Source organism: Acipenser ruthenus, chromosome 14, assembly GCF_902713425.1.
Source record: "Acipenser ruthenus chromosome 14, fAciRut3.2 maternal haplotype, whole genome shotgun sequence".
In the NCBI taxonomy this organism is placed as follows: domain Eukaryota; kingdom Metazoa; phylum Chordata; class Actinopteri; order Acipenseriformes; family Acipenseridae; genus Acipenser; species Acipenser ruthenus.
In genome coordinates, this window is record NC_081202.1 from 18,417,742 (window position 1) to 18,436,045 (window position 18,304).

General features: G+C 34.8%; 2 protein-coding genes across 3 annotated transcripts; one reads left to right on the forward strand and one right to left on the reverse strand.

Moving 5' to 3' along the window:
- Positions 1 to 828: 828 nt before the first annotated feature.
- socs2 (suppressor of cytokine signaling 2) lies at positions 829 to 4,722 on the reverse strand. Of its 2 annotated transcripts, none has more exons than XM_034032628.3 (3): positions 4,159 to 4,722; positions 3,131 to 3,395; positions 829 to 1,728 (listed from the first exon to the last, which is right to left on the reverse strand). In XM_034032628.3, the coding sequence occupies exons 2-3, from the start codon at positions 3,255 to 3,257 to the stop codon at positions 1,268 to 1,270; spliced, it is 588 nt and encodes a 195-aa protein (XP_033888519.2). In that variant the 5' UTR covers positions 3,258 to 3,395; positions 4,159 to 4,722; the 3' UTR covers positions 829 to 1,267. The 2 variants fall into 2 exon arrangements, with proteins under 2 accessions (XP_033888519.2, XP_033888520.2); XM_034032629.3 differs by lacking the exon at positions 4,159 to 4,722 and adding an exon at positions 3,484 to 3,835.
- Positions 4,723 to 9,188: 4,466 nt separating this feature from the next.
- LOC117420026 (condensin-2 complex subunit H2) lies at positions 9,189 to 17,963 on the forward strand. Its single transcript, XM_034033525.3, has 21 exons — positions 9,189 to 9,388; positions 9,856 to 9,969; positions 10,297 to 10,398; positions 10,625 to 10,680; positions 11,439 to 11,520; positions 12,142 to 12,213; positions 12,461 to 12,540; positions 13,112 to 13,257; positions 13,425 to 13,523; positions 13,776 to 13,894; positions 14,181 to 14,246; positions 14,459 to 14,525; positions 14,705 to 14,812; positions 14,916 to 14,966; positions 15,119 to 15,189; positions 15,577 to 15,694; positions 15,773 to 15,850; positions 15,987 to 16,036; positions 16,230 to 16,331; positions 16,667 to 16,816; positions 17,093 to 17,963. The coding sequence occupies exons 2-21, from the start codon at positions 9,862 to 9,864 to the stop codon at positions 17,231 to 17,233; spliced, it is 1,866 nt and encodes a 621-aa protein (XP_033889416.3). The 5' UTR covers positions 9,189 to 9,388; positions 9,856 to 9,861; the 3' UTR covers positions 17,234 to 17,963.
- The last annotated feature ends 341 nt before the right edge of the window (positions 17,964 to 18,304 follow it).

The following is an 18,304-nucleotide window of genomic DNA, read 5'->3' on the forward strand; positions in this document are numbered from 1 at the left end:
AATCTTTCAATGCTGTCATTGGAAAGTATTCTGCTCTTTTACTGATTGTATACAAGACAGAGGGTTGTGGTTTTATGCCTGCCCAGAAAGAAAGACAGAAAAACAGTGAGAGACTAACACACTGAAGAGACAGTAACAGTATGGTATTTGAACACAAAAATGCCCAAAAGCCACACAAAAACATAAAACACATGTCCAGCCCTAGTTTAATGTCATGTCTTGCAACATTCAGAGGAGTGATGTACTATGACAGAAACACGGTGCGTCTGTCATCACACTGCACAGAAATCAAGCCATGCGTTTTTAATTGTTTTTAATTAAAATCAAGTCACTATTAACAATCATTTATTTCAAATTTGTACATCCATTTTGGTATGCAATATCAAGATACTGTAAAAGTTTAAAAAATATGTACTGTACTTACTGCAATTAAAAGGAACTATCGAGAGACTGTATTTTCAGCAAAACATTTGGTTAAAGAAAATATTAATTTAGCACCCCCACCCCTTCACCGTTGAACTTTTTATAGCCTCAATACGATGCCTCTCGACTGCCTCTTAAGACAAAAACATCAATACCATGCAGCATTCTTTTTTTTTTTTTTTTTTTTTTTTTTATTAAATTTAAATTTAGATTAAATTTCATAAAGAAACCAAATAACTTTCTCATCTGCCACCCACAGAATATATATTTGTGGTTGGGGAAATGTCACTTTTCCCAACATAACCTATTTCAACACACAACCTTTTACTCATACTGTATTTCATTAAAACAAATTAACAAAATGAATTGGCATTAGCAGTTGGCACAACTCAGGCACACAGGAGGGGGGGGGGGGGGGGGGGGGCAGCAGAGGGAAACGATACCATCTAAATACATCCAGTAATCTGGTACAGCCGTTACAATTATAAAAACAAATTAGTAAAATGTACATAGCAAGCATCGTAGCTGCTGTAATATCTCCACTGACTCAGCAGAGCTGTCGCTCTAATCAACAAACCACAAAACAGAAACGTCAGAAGTAAGCATATGTACTTTTTTATATTTTATTTCAAAACTATTAGTTAAAGCGATATACTTTTTAGTTTTATAAAATATTTCTTCATTTTTTCATCTTCTATTTTGCAAATTGCATACTTAAAGTGCATTTATTATGGGAAAAAATGGGTCACCATATGTCAAGTCTCTGGGTAATCGAGTACAATACAAAAGTGGTTTATGTATTAGACGCTTTTCTTATTGCACATACTGTACTGGAACATGGCTCTCACACATGATAAGTGTACTCTGTCAAGTAATTTTTGATCCTGTTTGGTAAAGGCAGTTCCTCAATCCTCTTGGTAGCCTTGTTAATGGAGATTCTGCAGAGATGCTGCAGAGCTGGAGTTGAAGCATAAACAGGCTTGGTCAACAAGAGTTGCACTGTGCCGTTGGGTGGTGATGCCGACTCAGAGCTTTTAGAAATCCTGGACAGATACACATAATGTTCTACAAGAGGCACCACAGTGTCAAACTGCTTGAGTCTGGGTTTGATGAACAAAACAGAGTCCAGCCTGAACTTGCCATCTCTGTACTCGATGCGCAAGTTGGTTGGTCCCACTGAAGTTTTTGCAGAAATGGTGAACAGGTAGTCCTGCTGCGAGCTGTCCCTGACTAGGAAGGTTCCCTCAGTGGTGTCCTGCAATATCTCTTTGGCTTCATTGGCTGTCAGATTACCCCAGTACCAACCTAATTGAAAACAACAATTATAATCAATTATACTTGGGAATCGAACCAAGATTCACAATGCACAGCACTTTAAGTCATTGTTTTATCATAGCCTAGTATTGCCATTGAATATGCTTAGATTGTGTTAATTAAAATCTGGAAGAGCAAAAGTTGTGAGAAGGTTGTTTCAATCCCTCTATTTATACTAGAAGAGCATGCTTTCCAGGTTTTAGGTATACAGTTGTACAAAACACCTCTCTCCTAGGGGGCATGTTTAAAACCAGTATGTAAAAACAGAAGAATGATATTCCCAGCAAAGGCAAAGTTTGTAACACAGAAACCTATATCCCCATGAATTATATCCACAGCACATGCCTCATAATCTTATAAATGCCCATTCACAGGTTCATCAAAATAAGAAACTTTTTACATACATTATGAATAAGAAATAACATATATACTATATTTTATTATATATATATATATATATATATATATATATATATATATATATATATATATGCGCAATTATTTCTCGGAGACTTTTCTCTCTAGGATTGTTTCTCTTCTGAACACAAATGAGTGAGCTTAGCCCCCTGTTGCAATTAACAAAAACTATACATTATACATTTTACAAGTCCAAATGATAAAACAACGACATAGATTTTTTTGTTGCAATCTCTAGAATAGCTAACAGAATATGGGTGTAATATATATTTCGACTATCCATTTTTTGCATAACTGTTCTATGCTGAAGGCAAAACAAGCTTTCTAAGCTGCAATCGTCCAGTGGTTAAACAAAGGGGCTTGTAACGAGAAGGTCCCCGGTTCAAACCCCACCTCAGCCACTGACTCATTGTGACCTTGAGCAAGTCACTTAACCTCCTTGTGCTCCATCTTTCGGGTGAGATGTAATAGGAGGCTGTGTGGTCCAGTGGTTAAAGAAAAGGTCTTATAACCAGGAGGTCCCATGTTCAAATCCCACCTCAGCCACTGACTCATTGTGTGATCCTGCAAGTCATTTAACCTCCTTGTGCTCCGTCTTTCGGGTAAGACGTAATTGTAAGTGACTCTGCAGCTGATGCATAGTTCACACACCCTACTCTCTGTAAAGTCGCCTTGGATAAAGTCGTCTGCTAAATAAACAAATAATAATAATAATAATTACAGGTTTTGCGCGCAGCGTGTAAATTGGACCAAAACAAAATTATTAGTTTGAATCTACGTTTAAAAACGGAACACTTATAACGTGCATGTCAAATATCAATAATAAACAAACAAGTTATACATACATACATCAAAACCATACACTTTTATTCATGAACTTGAATGTTTCCGTAGCGTTGTTATTCAATATGTGTATGGTCTGCTTGCTTAAACATAAAAGAGTAATATTAGTTATATATGTACGTGGTGCACATACCTGCTTTTTTCAGTTCCCCCGTGGCGACTGCAATGCGGTTCTGATCTGAATCTCCAGGTCTGGATTCCGTTTCTGAACTCCTCTCGTTCGCTATGGTTTCTGTGGAATCTGATGAAAGGCCGGTCATTTGAAACTCCTAGGAATCCACTTCTTGCATCCAACAAATACTGAAATAAATCGATGTCTGTATATCCTTTGACAATAACTGAGTTTAGGGCAACTCATTTAGTCCTAGTAGCCACCCAAGTTTTATCTTTTCTTCCACCTGAAACCAACCAAAAAAAAAGAGAAATATACTATCGTTTTAAATGCAGGCGACAGTACTCAACACTTCCTTTGAGTCAATTATTTACCTGGTTTCTGAGTTTAGCGGGTTTCACCGTGCACACCGAAAGAATTGCAACAATATTTACAATAGGAATGCAATGCCACTACATGTTATATTTCTTGAATACTGATGCGGGTAATTGCCATTAAACATACATTAACCCGAGGGCACCTTGTAAAACCAAACTGCACAATTTTCACACTTAGGCTACAGCAGGTCCCAACAACAAATATAATAACTGAAGTTTACCCAACTCTGTTGCCATTAATGGAGTGAGTACTATATATATATACACACATACACACAAACATTTTTCCAAATGTGTTCTACATAAAAAATTCGAGTTATGTAAAGTATTCCCGATCAACGTTCTTACCACGACGAAGGATTGGTTTATTTATTACTACTTAGTTTGACCTGCAGGAAATTAGTCTGATCAGATTACAATTAAACTATCAAATTATACAATTATTGTACAACATATCATTTCTAATCGTTTAAAGCGATAGTAATTATTAATAGTACGTTCATGTTTGTACTGCGCCCCGTGTTTTTTAAAATACATTAAAAAGAACAAACAAAAAAAATCATGTACATATGTATGTAGCGAGGAACTGGCTTTACAGATTAGCCAAATGTAACCAAATATATTTTTATATTCAGTAGATATATAGTAATTGAGGTCAAGTGGCATGCTTACCTGTGCACCCAGGAGCAGATGTTAAATCAAGCCATTAAGAAGTGTTTGTTTCTCTTATGTTTTCGGAGCAGAGTTGCACCAGGTCAAAAATATATTTTCACTCACTCGAAAAGTGAGACTTGTCCAACAAAGGGGAATGCGGAAGGCCGATTTAACAGCACGCTTCTAAACACATCCATTTAAATTTCAGAAAAATGTTGCAAAAAAATAAAAATAAATAAATAAATCGATGGCAACATAACACGTTGAGATTCACGAATACGTAATTTAGTTAAACAGAAATAGCTTTCGTATAACCTTATCGGATTACTACAGCAGAAATATTAGTACTCATACACTGGGACGCGTAATTTGACTGCAAGTCAACAATATATATGTGTGTGTGTATATATATTTATATTTATTTATTTATTTATTTATTTTACAAAAATGAATTCGGGTACGGAGGATATTGGCTGGTTATGTGTTTCCAGTGCCGAATCTCGTTGCATTTGTAGTGTTTAAGATCAAGTTCGTGAAAAACAGCTCAGCCTGCTGCTAAATACAAAGGCCACTTTCTAGGAACCTTCCAGGAATCTTGACACGTGACAGCACTTGGCATGATTCCAATCTCTTTTAAGGTGGAACCTGCAGCAATCCATTTTCTCTGCCCGATGAGAATTGTGAAGGCGTAATAATGTTTTATTTTGTGTAAAAAAAAGGTCTAAAAAACTACATGCATTATAAAGTATAGCATGGAAAATATATAGAAAAACAACACAAAAAGAAGAAACAAACCTCTCCTTTTTGTTAACTGAAACAGCAGCATGTTATTTATAGTTTAAACCTAATCTGACACCCCAGACAGATACTACACACATTGTAGATATAATAAACAAATTGTCATACCACCTACACCTATGAAAGGGGCACTGTGCTTCCCTAATTTACAGCACTCCACAGATCTGTCAGTAATCTCCTTTGAAAAATCTTGCATCGGTTTTCCTGCACCATCATTGGCTTGCAAGGAATACTATACTTTCTACTGGGTACAGAACACGCTTTCCAGTGGATTGTACAACAAATACAGTATCTAATGATTTCAGAAATAGCGCAAGGCATACTTATTGTTGCCACTTTCGATTTCTAGTCACAGGGAATAACAATTGCCGTTTCGTTCATGCTATGTATATGCTTGTTTTCTGTTGGAACAAAAGCGATGAAAAAGAACGATGGGGTGATTTAAACAGTAACAGATCTAAATAATTTGTCAGTATGAACCAAAGTTACAAAAAAACTAAATTTTCCAACTTCAACCTGCATGCATTTTCTGAGCAGTAATGATGAAAAGTAAAAACACACCCAGTCACTTGAAGATACAAATAGGACCGTATTATATATAAACACACACACACACACACACATATATTATTTGTGTCCCAACAGTGTCCCATAGCTGTTTGAACATACCCCCAGGTTATGAGGCGCCGTTAGGGACATAATTCAAACTGACACCTCATACACTACACACTGAAATTGCATGCGGTACACACTGAAATCTCATACACTACATGGTGAAATCGCATACACTACATGGTGAAATCTCATACACTACATGGTGAAATCTCATACTCTACATGGTGAAATCGTATACACTACATGGTGAAATCTCATACACTACATGGTGAAATCTCATACACTACATGGTGAAATCGCATACACTACATGGTGAAATCTCATACACTACATGGTGAAATCTCATACTCTACATGGTGAAATCGTATACACTACATGGTGAAATCTCATACACTACATGGTGAAATCTCATACACTACATGGTGAAATCGCATACACTACATGGTGAAATCTCATACACTACATGGTGAAATCTCATACTCTACATGGTGAAATCGCATACACTACATGGTGAAATCTCATACACTACATACTGAAAATTCAAACAAGGTCAGTGACATCACATCATAAAATACTCCCGCGTCAGACAACGGAGTTCAGTTTCACAGGTTGTCAGAATGGAGGATTGAGGTGTACAGCGGCAGATCTAATAGAACACATTTTAACTAGACCTGGAATCATAAATACTCTTTCAAATGCACTTGATTAAAGGGCATCGGCTGAAGCACACCCTGTACATACCACTGTCAATTCAGAAATTAACAGTTTGTTTCTTAGGGAGAAGGGGTTGTAGCATTCTGTGGCCCGTGGTCCGGACCACTCGGACCACTCAGTCATAGTGGTCCGGACCACTCCAGCTGTCCCTGTTATGTTATAATTTCACAGTTTCCTTTTCATTTTCTTTATTGGCAGTTATGTTATTTTCCAAATACGTATCTTTCAGTAATACATGCCAGTGTTTAAGTTTATAATAATGTGCTTGGGACCCGTTACCATTATCATGTGTATTTAGAAAATTGATTTTACACTTCCAGAAACGTTATCCTTTATATAAGGTAAATATTTTCTTGTTTTATAATATATAGCCTACATATGCATTATGATAGCCTTAACTACAAAATTCACAATGACAATAATAAAACAAACATGGTGTAGCGGGTTCATAGAGATTTAGTTGTTGTAGATATATTGTTTTTAAATGTCTTACGATGTTTTTCTATGTGTTGTTTAAAGTTATGTACACGTTGAATAGTACTTTTACACTTTTGACAATGCCAGTGGCTTCTGTTTACTTTTGAATAACTTTTCATTTCAGCACAATAACAGGTAATGATGCACTTGTCTGTGGAAATAAACAATAATAATATATACTACTACTAATAATAATCTTGATTTTATCTCCTATTTTGTCATACTTGTACTTGCTAGAACCAAAGTAATTGTATTTTATCTTGCTCTTAATTGTATTATTACTTGCACTGTGATTCTTGAAATGTATTTTTGTTTACGACTGTAAGTCGCCCTGGATAAGGGCGTCTGCTAAGAAATAAATAAATAAATAAATAAATACATAATAATAATAATAATAATAATAATAATAATAATAATAATAATAATAATAATAATAATAATAATATAGCACCTTTCATAACCAAATATCTCAAAGCGCTTCACAAATAAGGGAAAAACAGATAAAATAACACTAAAACAACCATGACATATACAAAGTGATCTGCAAAATACTAACACAATTCGAAATAAAGAATATAATAACAGCAGAAAAAAGGCAATTTAAATAAGTGGCTTTTTAGGCTAGATTCAAAAACAGACAGCAACTCATAATCTCTGATCTCAATAGGAAGTGTTTCAATTTCTACACCTAGGTGCGTAGAACAATGTTACATGAGAAAAAAGTTTGCAAATTCGAAAGGATTGTATAATGGTTATTAACCAAAAATATGGATTGAAATAAGAGTAACATGTTTAAAGCGTTGCGAGTTTACAAAATTAATAATCACAGTGTATCTTCTTCCAATTATTTAACGTTAAGAAACAAAAACGACACAAACACAATGTCTTTTGTGTGTGATTACGTTACCTACCAGCCCTACTGCTGCCTATCCCCGTGCACGTTACAATATATATATATATATATATATATATATATATATATATATATATATATATATATATATATATAAAGACGTGTAAATAAAATATGTCAGCATTGTCTATTCGTAAATGTCTGTTTTGCACTGTGTTTGTGTCATTTTTGTTTCTTAATGTTAAATAATTGGAAGAAGATACACTGTGATTATTAATAATTTGAAAGAGTATTTATGATTCCAGGTCTAGTTAAAATGTGTTCTATTAGCTCTGCCGCTGTACACCTAAATCCCTCCATTCTGACAACCTGTGAAACTGAAATGAACTCCGCTGCCTGACGCGGGAGTATTTTATGATGTGACGTCACTGACCTTGTTTGAATTTTCACCATGTAGTGTATGCGATTTCACCATGTAGTGTATGAGATTTCACCATGTAGTGTATGAGATTTCAGTGTGTACCGCATGCAATTTCAGTGTGTAGTGTATGAGGTGTCAGTTTAAATTATGTCCCTAACGGGACATATTGTATTGTAACGCTTGAAATGTTTTTGCTTACGATTGTAAGTCGCCCTGGATAAGGACGTCTGCTAAGAAATAAATAATAATAATAATAACGGCGCCTCATACCAGGTTGCTGTCAAATGCCATAAAAGTTAAGACCACGGAACACATTCCAGGGCGTGTTACAAGCATTTGAATGCAATAAATCCACTGCACTAACGTTAGCCTCATCTAGTAACATCAGTTGTCCCCCTGGAGAATGATCTATCCCCACCTAGTGTTGAAGATGAGGAAGGTACTGTAGTGAAAATATTAGAGGATTGTTGAAAACTGGTCAGATATCAACCAGCAAGAGGAAGTCTCCAGCTAAAAGAGTTAATATTATTGATTACTATCAGGTAAATAATGATAGATTATACTTCTTACATTAAAGATGAATTCACTGAGGATATTTATTTAAAAATACAAATACATACTTTTTCTCTCTGTATTTGTCTTGTCCCAAGTCTATTCAGACTTCAGTTTTTGACACTCTACCACATTTTCCAAAATTCAGCCATTTTGACACACTAGGGAGTTTAGGCTCCTTGTCTAAGGTGAAATGTTACTTAAAAATGTATTTTCTAATTTTCTGTTTGTCTTTTTTCTTTTTTTCATTGGCTAGAAATGAAGAATTCACTTTTTACAGCGTACAAACACACCCTGTCTAATCCACTACAAATACAGTAACTACTGATTCTATATAGTGGCAATAGTGCTAATCAAATATATTCATGGGAGTCTCACGTTTTCCTCATGGTGTGTGTGTGTTATGAATTTATTATATATTGACGTTTGCTTCTTAAGAAGTGACTTATACTTCTGAGGGTCTGCATAACAAAATACCAGTTTTTGTATTTCTTTCTTTCTTTATTTATTTGAGCCATTTATTATTTAAACTATTTTAACGCTTGTCCTGCAGTCGTTTGTACTTCCTTACCTCACGCCAGATCTACCTCACTTTTATTTTGACGTGGTTACCTTGACAACAGTGGGTTACGTCGACATTTCACGCTCACGCGGGAAAAGCAAAAATGGCGGAGTTGTGGCTGGTTTGATTTCAACTCAATAATAATATAAAACATATTCATATAGAAATATAGTTGACAATTAATTAATTAATTTAATTGGATATTGTTGAGTAACAGTAAAGCTTGTCGTTTGGATGTAAAATCTTACTGAAAAAGGTAAATTACTTTTTTTTTTGTTATACACATTGTCTGTCTGATTTAATGCACAGTGAACATTTCTTGTGGGTGAGCAATCTATTCTAATCATTACATTGAAATAATGTAAGTGTTTTAAATATATGTTATTCAACTGGCTGTGTTTTCATTGTTGCATTGGCACAACGATCTCGTATTTAAGTACAGAAATAGGCAATCGCTTAAATAATTGTAGTGATTCATTAATTACACGCTTTGACAGTTTGAATAGTACTGCGCTTACTCTAGTCAATAATTTCTTTTTGTCAATGAACACGTTTTTTTTTTCTCTCTCCGTGTATTCCCTAGGAAGTAAACAGTAAACACTAAACAGATTTAGCCCCACGGCCGCGTATGAATGATTCATGGTATTGTGGATTGAGTCTCAATGTTACCTTGACGGAAAATGGTTGACAATATTTTTTTTTTGTTATACTGTTTCTGTACAGTTGAAAATGGATGAAACAGAAGCAAGATACACGCATCTCCTTCAGCCCATCAGGGACATGACAAAAAACTGGGAGGTTGATGTGGCTGCGCAGCTTGGGGAATATATGCATGAGGTAAAGGAGTTTTGATTGCAAATACTTTTTTTTTCCTGGGTAAATATAAAGTCAAATAAATGAATACATAAACGGTGGAAGAAAACTAGCTACAATACTAACAAGGACTTTGTTTAGTAGGTACTAATTCGTGCTCTTGAGAGGGGTTGGATGGGAAAAATACCATAAATCTTGCATGATTACTGACATTGAAAAATGAAAGTTTAGAGAAGGGGATAGTGCAAACCTGCGAACTACAATAAGTGAACTCCTTGTTATGCTGGGAGGATTTCATCAGGCTACTGTATTTTGTAACTTCAGTTGGTGACCTCAGTTATTTTATTGCAGTTAGATCAGATCTGTATTTCCTTCGACGGAGGTAAAACAACCATGAACTTTGCAGAGGCTGCCCTACTTATCCAAGGATCAGCCTGTATTTACAGCAAAAAGGTGAGTAGCAAAATAAAGCATTATATTTGGAATAGACATTTTTTTAAAGCTATCAAGATATAGCAATTATACCATTTGACAAGATTTACAAATAAAGTTTTGATTATACTTCCATATTTGTATAGATCCTAGTTTTGAATAGTAATACTGAAATAATCTAATTGCTTATTTAGCTTCTGTGTAAAACTTGCATGAAAAGTTATTTTCTTGTTTATATTTTTAATAGGTGGAATACCTTTATTCCCTGGTCTATCAAGCACTGGACTTCATCTCCAATAAAAAGTAAATCTAGTAACAGTGGTATGGTTTTCTTGCAATGGTACCCCAGGTGAAATCTATTACGTTTTACAGCAACTATTTTATTTTTCAGATATTGGTTAATTTGTAGGTACCAGAAACAAATGTAGTGTTAAACCTGACCCAGTATGAAGTGTAGGGGTTCTCAAACCCGGTACTGGGGGGACCCCCTGTCTGCTGGTTTTCATTCCAACTGAGCTCTCAATCACTTAACTAAACCCTTAAATGAACTAATAATTTGCTTAATTAGATCTTATTGTTTTCAGCACTTAAACAGTTGCAGAGTTCAAGTTACTTATAAAATGTTATAGCTAACTTTAAATCTGCAGCTGTTTAGAGCTGAAAACAAATAAAAAGTTGTAATTAAGCAAATTATCAGTTCAATTAAGGGTCTAATTAAGTATTTGAGAGCTTGTTAGGAATGAAAACCAGCAGCCACAGGGGGTCCCCAGGACTGAGTTTGAGAAGCCCTGCCTTAGTGCTTCCCAAAAAAGAGTATATCAGTGAATCTCAAACTTGCTTAGTTATTTATCCCACACAGAACAAAACAGTACAATTTTTAAAACTGCAGCTTGTGAAATTTTTCAGGGACCACGCGCAGTCCCCAGACCAAAGGTTGGGAACCACTGGCATATGGAACAATAAATATAACTGATTACAGAGTTTTGCAAAAGCAAAACATTTTTGTTTTTAAAGGAAATGGTATAATTTAAATTTTTTTTTGTTTCAATGCCGCTATCTAGGCGAGACAAGCAGCCAGCATCTGTTGGAGTGGATGGTGTTGATAAAGATGCAACCTTTGCACATAGAAATGAAGAGGAAGAGGTAATGTTTCAAAATAGTGACAGTAGAGGGAACAATTTAAATGGAAAAAAAGTTTAACTGAAAGGAAAACTGGTTTAAAAATACGAGGCACCTGTTCTGATTCAATGGACTCTTAAAGAGATACTTTATATATATATATATATATATATATATATATATATATATATATATATATATATATATTTCTTATCTGTTTAATATCCTTCTGTATTAAATTTTTTTCTGAGGATTATTTTCCATGCTCACCAACAGTTTCTGCAACAAAAAAAAGACAAGCTTATAAAAAGACTCCACAGGGCTGATTGTGGGGAAGCATGTATTAGTGTTGCACAGAGTACAATGCTCCACCAATGGTTTTCTGTGCACTTCACTTTATACAGCACATCCCCACAATCAGGAGGAGTCTTTTCAGAAACAGTTTTTTGCTGGAAAGGTTAGTAAGCATGTAAAAATAATGATCTAAACAGAAGCAAGTGAGAATCATACAAAACAACCATAATATAACATTAAACAGGTGAGAAATGAAATTGAAGCTTCTGAAAATATAGATGATGCACAATTTCCCTTTAAAGGCTAATACAGCTTAGTGAAGTCAACTCGTTGCAATTTTTCTTTTTTCAGTTTCTTTCACTGGATGACATTAATGGCACCAACAAATCAAACATGGACATGAGGAAAAATAATTCTCCCAATGTAAGTTTTAGTTTAACTGTATAAAACTACCAAGAAATAACTTGCAAGTAGGATCTTGTTGCATGTAGCAGTTAATATAAGGTTCTGAAAGACAGTATATTTTCTATAATAATTTCTTCCAAAAATCTGTGTTTGGGCCTTTCTATGTGAACTATACCAGATGTTGAACTGATCGTTGGTGTGATTTTTAAAAAAAAAATTGTGTACGTTATTAACCGATTATTTTCTTATGTATTTTTATCTTCAGGTTGTGGACATAGTTCCACTGACACCCATGGGTTTAGTGCCCCCTGAAGAAGCAGAGAAAAAGGATAACCCACTTTACAGGTTTACAACTGCATTGCTTTGTTTATTTTAGAGAAAGTCAGTTAGCAAGACAGAGAAAAAAGTAGAAAACTGTAATCGTGTTACCAATTACAGAAATGTAACCTGGTACAAAAATGGAAAGTATTCAGGTATTATTTACTATATTTGATTTTAAATTACCTTTCAGAGTAGTTTATTTTGCCCAGAGATTCTGTAGTGCTGCAACACTTAAGTTAAGATCTTCTTCACCCTAAATATTTGTTGAACAAAATTTACTTTTGTGTAACTGAGCGAAGCTTTATTGATGAAAGTATGGATTGTGTGTGTTTTAGCGTTACAGTGGTGTAAAATTAGTACTAACTTTTATACTTGGTTTAGTTAACAAACCAAGAAGGTCCTGGCCATTGACCAAGCCCAAAAACAAACAAACAGGAACGCCACTGGATAAAGTTGCCAAGCTAAAAATAACTGTTTCAGCTTTTAATTTCTTGCATACGCATGTTCCTGGTCCTTTTACAAACTACACAACAATAAGCAAATCACTAAAAAGCATTCACTGTTTTTGAAACTAAAATATTTGTTTATTTTGCAGCCGGAAAGGTGAAATCCTTGCAAGCTGTAAGGATTTCAGGATAAACACTTACACACCCCACACCAATGGGGCTTTTGTGCTGGACCTGGCAGGAATGTCTCCTATAAGGGAGTTTTTAAGGGAGGGGAACAACAGGAATGCTTCAGGTATAAAAAAAATTCTAGAAAAACTGTGTGTCATTCTTACAATCCGAACCTATATATGACTGAGTAGGTGTGTGCACTTGTCCTAAACTCCATTATTTTTGTAAGTGAGAAAGTTATAGTGGATTTTTTCTTAATTTATTATTAATACGTCAGTTCTGTAATTTTAGTATTGGATGTCGGCCCAGGTGATGAAAATGGAAACCTACAAGCAGGGACCAGCAATAATGAGGCACCACTACCGATTCTCAACTTTTCAGACCCAGGAGGTAAGGCCAGTGCATGGGGAAATGCCTCTAAACAGCTTCTGGTTTTATGATGTATACTTGATTTTTAAATTCATTTTAAACATTTGTTCTTTTTAAATATAATTGGTTTTATTGAATCATTAGATAGACCACTAATAGTCATATACAGTTCTTCATGCTATATTACACTAGGCAACAATAAATGCTATCTAAATTGAGGAGCTAATGCCCAACTTTTATTTTCATTGTCATTTGTCTTTTTTTTGTATGTAGGCGCTGGAGATAATGACTGCGATGATGATGATAATGTTGGCGATGCATTGCCTCCACTTGCAGAGGGCAATAGGATGGAGGTAGACCCATCTCCTTCAGAGCACGTTGAGAGACACCAGGTAAGTTTCACAGGAGATATTGCTTCTGCTTGTATGGAAGATCTCTCGCCTGATAAGAATCCTCAAGATTACAGAAAGCTTTTAAAGGTAAAGTTACAAATGAAGTCATCATCATTAGCCAATTTATATTGTGGCTGTAGTTCTACGTCCCTGTATAATGAACTATGTTAATTTTCACTGCACTGTATACATAGGGCACTGATCGTATGAAATCACAAGAAAACCTGATACTTGAAATGTATTAAGTTATAGTACAGTGACCTTAAATGTTTTTATTTTTCTGCAGGCTGTAAATGACAGATATATGCTGAGAGAAAGGGCTATTGCACCAGCTGAGACTGAGAAAGCAAAGGTACAAAGAAACATGTAACAAATTAGTTCTCAAATATAAACAAACCTGTTTATTTCCATTTGTAGAAGTAGACACCACTTTAAATAAACTGAAACAAAGCTTTACAATGTACTATTAGTTTTGCTATGCTTTGTTATTACCTGATCGAAGTGTTATGTTTGGAGTAGGTGTAGGATAAGTATATCTCAGTTTTGGTAATTTTATGTATTTAGGAATTCCTGGATCCATGGAGAAATCTTGATCCTTTTAGTAATTCTGAAGACAAGCCCTTTAAAAAAGGTAAGATGACATAAAACTGGAAGACAGTACTATTAACAGTTAAGAATACGTGTACAATAGTGATGTAAAATATTTTAAACATAATTAGCCAATTCTAAAATAACATTGTGTGTGTGTGTATATATATATATTAGTTCATTAACTATTATATTATAAATCTTACTGATGTATTTCACCAGGCAAGTATTTTACAATCCCCCGAGGTGTTGAAGAAACAACTGGAAACAATAGGAAAAGAAAAGTCCCCACAAAGCTACAGGACTTTAGGAAATGGTTCTCAGGGACATGTAGGTACACTTGACTGCATTCTTAATGTAAAAGAATTTCCAAGTAACTTCATGTGTTTTTTTTCTTCTTCTGTGGTAATATTTTATTGTGTTCTTGTTTTAGATTATGAAGGTGCTAATGTCAAGGGTAAGAAAAAAGGACCGACATTTGCAGGTAAGTACTTTTCTTTGAAAATCCCAGGTGCTAAGTGCATAAAAATGTAAGGAACTGCTATAATTGATCCTCAATGATTAATAACATTTCTCCAGACTGTTGCGTAAGTATTTGCACAATTAATGTATACACTACTTTAACTATGTTTTCAGACATGGAGGTTCTGTACTGGAAGCACATGAAAGAGAGGCTCTTTGCACAGAAGAAGATACAAAAGAAAATGGTGTGTGTTTGCATTAAATGTTTTAAACATATTTAGTGGTTAGTCAAGGTACCCAACAAAACCTGTGTGTGTAAATAGTGAGAAATAAAATGGTCATAATTGCTTTTTGAGTGCCTATCACTGTGTTAAGCAAAAAATATAGAATATATATATAAAATTACAGGTGAGGAAATGTTCTTTGGGTGTTTTTTCCCTTAAAGTTTTGTTTAGATATATATTGTCTGTCCATTGTTGTCTTTGCCTGACGTTTTTTGTTTTTCCACTATATATTCCGTTTTCAATCCTGTTCCAAATATTAGACAGTATCTGATTTATTTGATCTGATCAACACGTGAGACACTGTGCACCTTTGCTGCTGTACAATTTATAGTTTCACAATTGTTTTAGGGGACACTATTTTCTAATGAGATTGCTGAGCACCAGAATAAAGATTTGGAAAATGCAGAGGAACAAAATGAAATTGAGGACAACCGACATGATGATTACCTTGATAATGATGGAGGAGGTAAAATACCATGTCTTTTTTATGTTTTATTTATTATTATTGATTGTGAATTGTATTAAATCTGAAATCTTGCTTCAGATGATTTCTCGGATCATGAAAACTTGGCACAAGACTTCCCTGCAGAAATATTGGATGAGGAGGGACTGGCAGCTACTGGTAATTCAATATTTCCATGTCAGAATTCAAAACGCCTTATAATACAGAATCTTAATATCACCTCAAAGCCCAGTACACACATACATTTCCCTGATCATTTTTATTTCTTCATTTATTTTTTAATTTTTATTTGAAGAGCCCCAGGAGGAAAGGCCGAGTTACGAGGATTTGGTCCGCAGAAATGTGGTGTGTACACAAAAACGAATACCATTTTTTTTTTAATTAGTATGATTCATTTTGTCTCAATGAATGGTGGTACTTCTGTAAATTATATATAGTAATGAAATGTACTAGCGTCAATAAAAGAAAAGCACACTAATAACTTTGTCAGCCTATTGTCCAAATTCCAAAATACCTATATCCTGATGTGTTTTCCCAGGATCTGTTTATTGCTAACTCCCAGAAGTATGCACGAGAGACAGTGCTATCTATCAGAGTGAGAGATTGGGAAGACAAGATGGGCCCACAGCTAACTGAACAGGTAATAATAATGCTATGGGTATAGATTGACTTCTTAAATACGCTAAATGCACCATAAACACTAAAAAAAAAAAAAAGAAAAAGCTTTATTTTTTAAGTCCTTAACCTACAACCAGTGTATCTACAATTAGACAATAATACTATATGATTAATTTGCCTCCTGTACTTGGTGCATAAGGTTTTGTACAGGTTAAGGCTTGCATTAGTTACGGTGGGTTTAAAGGAACAAAGTGATTTGAGATGCACACTGGAGGTTATCATCTGATGGGTAAAGCGGTGAATGAAGCAAGGCTGGCTGGTCTGCTTTATGACCGCATTCACATTTTTCCTACACAGGAAGAAAGAGTAGCCTTTGACATCCATGACTACGGAGACAAGATTGTAGATGCTTTCAGCCAAGTGGGAGAGAGACGCACATTTGCTAGTATTGTGAAGGGGAAGGAAGCATTTGAAGTGTGCCGCTACAAGCTGGCATCTTTGCAACTGGTATGTACACAAATTTAGCACTGGGCAGTAACTAGTGGTTAAAGAAAAGGCTTGATACCAGGAAGTTCCCGGTTCAGACGTAAAACCGAGGTCCTATTGTAAGTGACTCTGCAGCAGCAGTTGTGATGTATAGTTCACCCCCAAATCTCTTTAAGGCGCTTTGGATAAAGCGTCAGCTAAATGACTAATTAATAAAGCATCTTTTTTGCTAACTTATACTGTAGCTAGAATTGTCTTCCAAAATCTTACTGTGTGTTTCTTTCTTCCTTTCTTTAGGCGAACGACTGCACAGTGAAGATAGATAAAAAACCAGGACTATATGAATCTATTGATTCCATGGAACTGACCCTGCTAAGCAAACAGCGAGCACATGAAAGATTTCAAACATATGCTGCGCCTTCCCTTACTGATTTCTGATCCCAGTGGATCATGGACACATTGGTGTTTATTGGAAATTAAGTTTTTAGGAAATGCGTTGATAAGTCAATAAATTGAAGCCTCTAAGTTTCTCAAAAAATATGGACATGCAGCCAGGTAAATGCTCCCACATGAAAGCTGACTGTGTTCAGTGTCACAAGGTCTGACCAAGGGGGGGTCCGTACAAGTTTTGAGGATTTTTCTAAAACCATGTTTAAAATATGATTGGGTCTTTTCAGTTATGTGCTAATTAGATTTGGGGGGTATGTACATCCAGCCTAAATGCAAAGCAAGTAACTAAACATGCACTTGCATTTCTATACCACAGAAAAGACATGTTTTCAAGGTCTTTGTATTTTATGAATGTACATTTATATAAAGCAAATAAAAAATAAGATACTGAGCTTGTACTGATCAGATACTTTTATATATGTATATAGGATAATTGGCTTTTCTGTCTTTACGCCAATAAATATGCCTTACTCTGCTTGCTTCTGTTTTACAAAATCGAAAAAATATGAATAAAATAGCAGTTTTCTTGTCAGTAGTTGTATGTACAGAATGACCATGTTCAGCTCTGTGCTGAATGTATAATTACTATACCTGTACTACAAAACATAATAAAAGCTACACAGGATTTTTTTTTTAACCTGCTGCTGCTGTGTATAAAAATAATATTGTGACCTTGGTAGTGAATAATGTATATCAATAAATGCCACATTTTAGTGTATGACTGCATTGTTTCTACCATACAGTTTGGATGGTTTTTAAATAATTTTCCTGTTGCACATTACTAGTTTGAATTGTGTGGCTGTAGAAAATTTGTATTATAGTGTTAAGGCCTATTACAAATTACATTTTTTACAATTACTATTTAAAATCAAGTAGTAGACTTTTGCTTTCAAATAATGTACATTGATTTGGATTAAGTTAAATACAATTAAATGTAATACATTAATTGTTAAAAGGCAGTTTACTTTTTGTTTCCATAGCTTTTCATAAGGCTCATCTCTGGTGGCCTGCTTTTGGATTCACACTGCATCACTTTCTCAAGGGCCTATTGGTCTTAGA